General features: G+C 41.4%; 1 protein-coding gene across 1 annotated transcript in view; it reads left to right on the top strand.

Moving 5' to 3' along the window:
- Positions 1-2583, top strand: part of LOC103524916 — a 9073-nt gene extending 6490 nt beyond the window's left edge. The window contains exon 6 of the mRNA XM_026820188.1: positions 2365-2583. Coding sequence (XP_026675989.1) covers positions 2365-2583 — 219 coding nt within the window. The remainder of the gene's footprint in view (positions 1-2364) is intronic.
- The last annotated feature ends 592 nt before the right edge of the window (positions 2584-3175 follow it).

Here is a 3175-nt window from a genome sequence, read left to right as displayed (position 1 = left end):
ACGCTTGATGTGGCCTGTGGCGTGGCATGCCCATCCCGTAGTTTGCCTTTCGTCAGATGGGCGAGAAGGGGCACAATACTTCCCATTTAGGTGCTGGGTCAACACGGGAACACCAGAAAGTAACCCGTTGAAATATTTGCAATCGAAAAACGAGTACAAATTTTTGTCGATGGTGGGATTCGAACCCGGGACCTTCTGCATGGCAAGCAAGCGCGTTACCACTGGACCAACCGTGCCCCCTATGCTATGCTGATATATGTGCCTATCGAACAAGTTGGTCCTAACACGGAATCGCTAAGTTGGTTGACCATCTGTCCTTGAATCAAGTCTTTGACTTCTAACATGAAAGATTAGACGGGTGAGGAGGAGAAAAAAAATTGATAAAAAATTGTTACCAACCAGCAATTTTTATTCCACATTCTCTTTTAAATATGTACCGAGGTGTTTCTACTTCCTTGATTTTTTACTTTTTATTATTCTCCTTCTACTTCTTTGGAATTTTCTTCTCCTCGTCCTCCTCTTTCTTCTTCTTCTCCTCCTTCTTCTTCTTTTTCTTCTTCTTCTCCCTCGTCTTTATCTTCTTCCTCTGCTCTTTTTTTTATTTTCTTCTTCTTCCTCTTCTTCTTCTTCGTTTACCTACGTTCCTGCTTGACCAACAGATGTTAGCCCGGAAATCACTTTGGTTGTAGAAAAAACTCTGCTATGCTGGTTCTAACCTGCCAAGAAGAAGAAGAAGAAGACGAAGAAGAAGGAGGAGGAGAAGAAGAAGAAGAAGAAGGAGGAGGAGGAGAAGAAGAAGAAGAAGAAGAAGAAGAAGAAGAAGAAGAAGAAGAAGTACCTAGCCAGCGGCAATAGCACGTCCTATTGTTAGGTACCGCTGAAGTTAAGCAACGTTCCGCGTGGTTGGTATTCGGATGGGTGACCATCTGGGCAATAGCGTGCTGCTGACTTTGCCCGGTCCCACTCAGGCTGACGTCAAAACCCTGTAAAGAGATGAAGAATCACCCCCCCGGAGTGTGTTTCGTACACAACAAGCTGGGCCCGTCCCTCCGGAAATTATTTAGCCCGTAGTTTATTCGATCAGTACCTATGTACCTACCCAATTCGTTTAATATTCAGTTTCAATAAAAAGACCTTTAATTTGATATATAGGTCGACCAGGTTTGGATAAGTCCTTCTATGGGGACAGACCGACCGACAGACAGACGACACCGAAGCGAATACAATAGCCCGTCCCTTATACCTTTTATTATTACTATCGTATAAAGGAAGGACGGGAAAGACCTTTAATTTGATATATAGGTCGACCAGGTTTGGATAAGTCCTTCTATGGGGACAGACAGACAGACGACACCGAAGCAAATACAATAGTCCGTCCCTTATACCTTTTATTACCTATTAGTAATAATAAAGGAAGGACGGACTAAAAAGCCCACTCTGAGGCTTAGAGGCAAACAGCCCTAAAAGTTGCGTAAGCTTCTACGAATCCACCTTCTAGGGGCCCCAATGTGGTCTCTCCTAGACATTTTTCTTGATACATCTTACGTAGTACTTCGTAATCAGAGAAGTTTCTGATGCCCCTGGGTCAACCTTAGCCAACACCTACCGCCTAATCAGACTAGCCTTATCAGAAATCAGACGTGCCTGAAAGTTCTTGACCCTTGTTGACCGGAAAATTACACTCTGCTTACTGAGACCCAAAAGGGGGGGGGGGGGCTTTTGAGAGGTTTAGTGAGGGGTAAAAAGGAGGAGGAAGAGAAGACGAAGAAGAAAAAGGTAGGGGAGGTGAAGAGGAAGAAGAAGAAGGAGGAGAAGAAGAAGAAGGAGAAGACGAAGATGGAGAAGAAGATGGAGAAGAAGAAGATGAAGACGAAGGAGAAGAAAATAAACAAAAAGAGCAGAAGAAGAAAAGAGAGGAAGAAGAAGAAGACGAAGAAGAAGAAGAAGACGAAGAAGAAGAAGAAAAAAAAGAAAGCTCCGGTCACGGTCCAGTTTCGGTCCGATCAAAAAGATTCGTCGCGAGAATGTTCCAGATTTTGACTGTGAGCTGACCGTTACCGTAACTTGACTAGAACGTCTAGTGTGTACACTCACATTTACTTGCCTTCAACAATCATTTGATCGGACCGTTACCGGACCGTGACCGGACCTTGACTGGCACTATAGTGTGAATCAGGCTTAACTCTACCTCAGAAAATCTCTAGGAAATTCACATTTTTCCCAACATTATGAGAAGAAGAGGAAGAATATTAAGAATAGGAATAATACATTTTAAGAATAATAATAATAATAATCGCGGTCAACTTCTGAGGAATTGATAGAGGTAGATTAAATATTGCGCGTACAAATTTGCCGAAGAATCAGTGGTTTCCAAACTTGGTGATTCAGACCACACAGATAGCAAGGATAGCGTTTGAGGAGAATGTTGAGGGATACCGATTGAGGGGAAGACCACGATCCAGATGGAAGGACAACATAAGGAAGGATGTAGAGCTCATGGGAATCAATCCGGAAGAATGGAAGCAAGTGCCTTTGGAGAGAGGAGAATGGGCAGCTGCTGTGACACAGGCATATGGTCGTTAAGGCCGCAGCCAAGGATAAGTAAGTAGTAAGTAAAGTAGATACCTTATAAGGTATAATTACACTTACCAGGTTGGTTACACTATGGTTATGTTACACTATGGTTGGTTATGTATTACACTTACCAGGTTGGTTTAATTTTACTCCTATTTCATTCCATTTCTTATTCTTCCTTGCTCCAACAAAGTAATCTTTATGTCCATGATTGTAAAGCTCTTCAACATTTCTCACCAACTCAATCAATTGTTCATCATCCATCTTGCCTTTTAAAGTAAAAATAGGTATTAAATTTTTTAAAATTAAAATTATTTAGGTATTAAAATTATTTAAAGTAAAAATAGTAAAACCTAGGTACTTAGGTACCCAATACCTAGATACTTAGGACAAGAGAAATATTCAAACAGTAGATATACCTACTTCTCTCACTACATACGTAGGTATGTACCTAAGTACTTATACTTAGGTACCCAATACCTAGGTACTTAGGAGAGTATTATTCACAGAGAGTATATAGGTACTTAGGTACCCAATACCTAGGTACTTGGAGAGTACAAAAATAGGTATTGGGTACCTAAGTACCTATAGGTACATACGT

Source organism: Diaphorina citri, unplaced genomic scaffold (assembly GCF_000475195.1).
Source record: "Diaphorina citri unplaced genomic scaffold, Diaci psyllid genome assembly version 1.1 scaffold126, whole genome shotgun sequence".
Classification (NCBI taxonomy): Eukaryota; Metazoa; Arthropoda; class Insecta; order Hemiptera; family Psyllidae; genus Diaphorina; species Diaphorina citri.
This window is presented reverse-complemented; position numbering and strand designations above follow the sequence as displayed.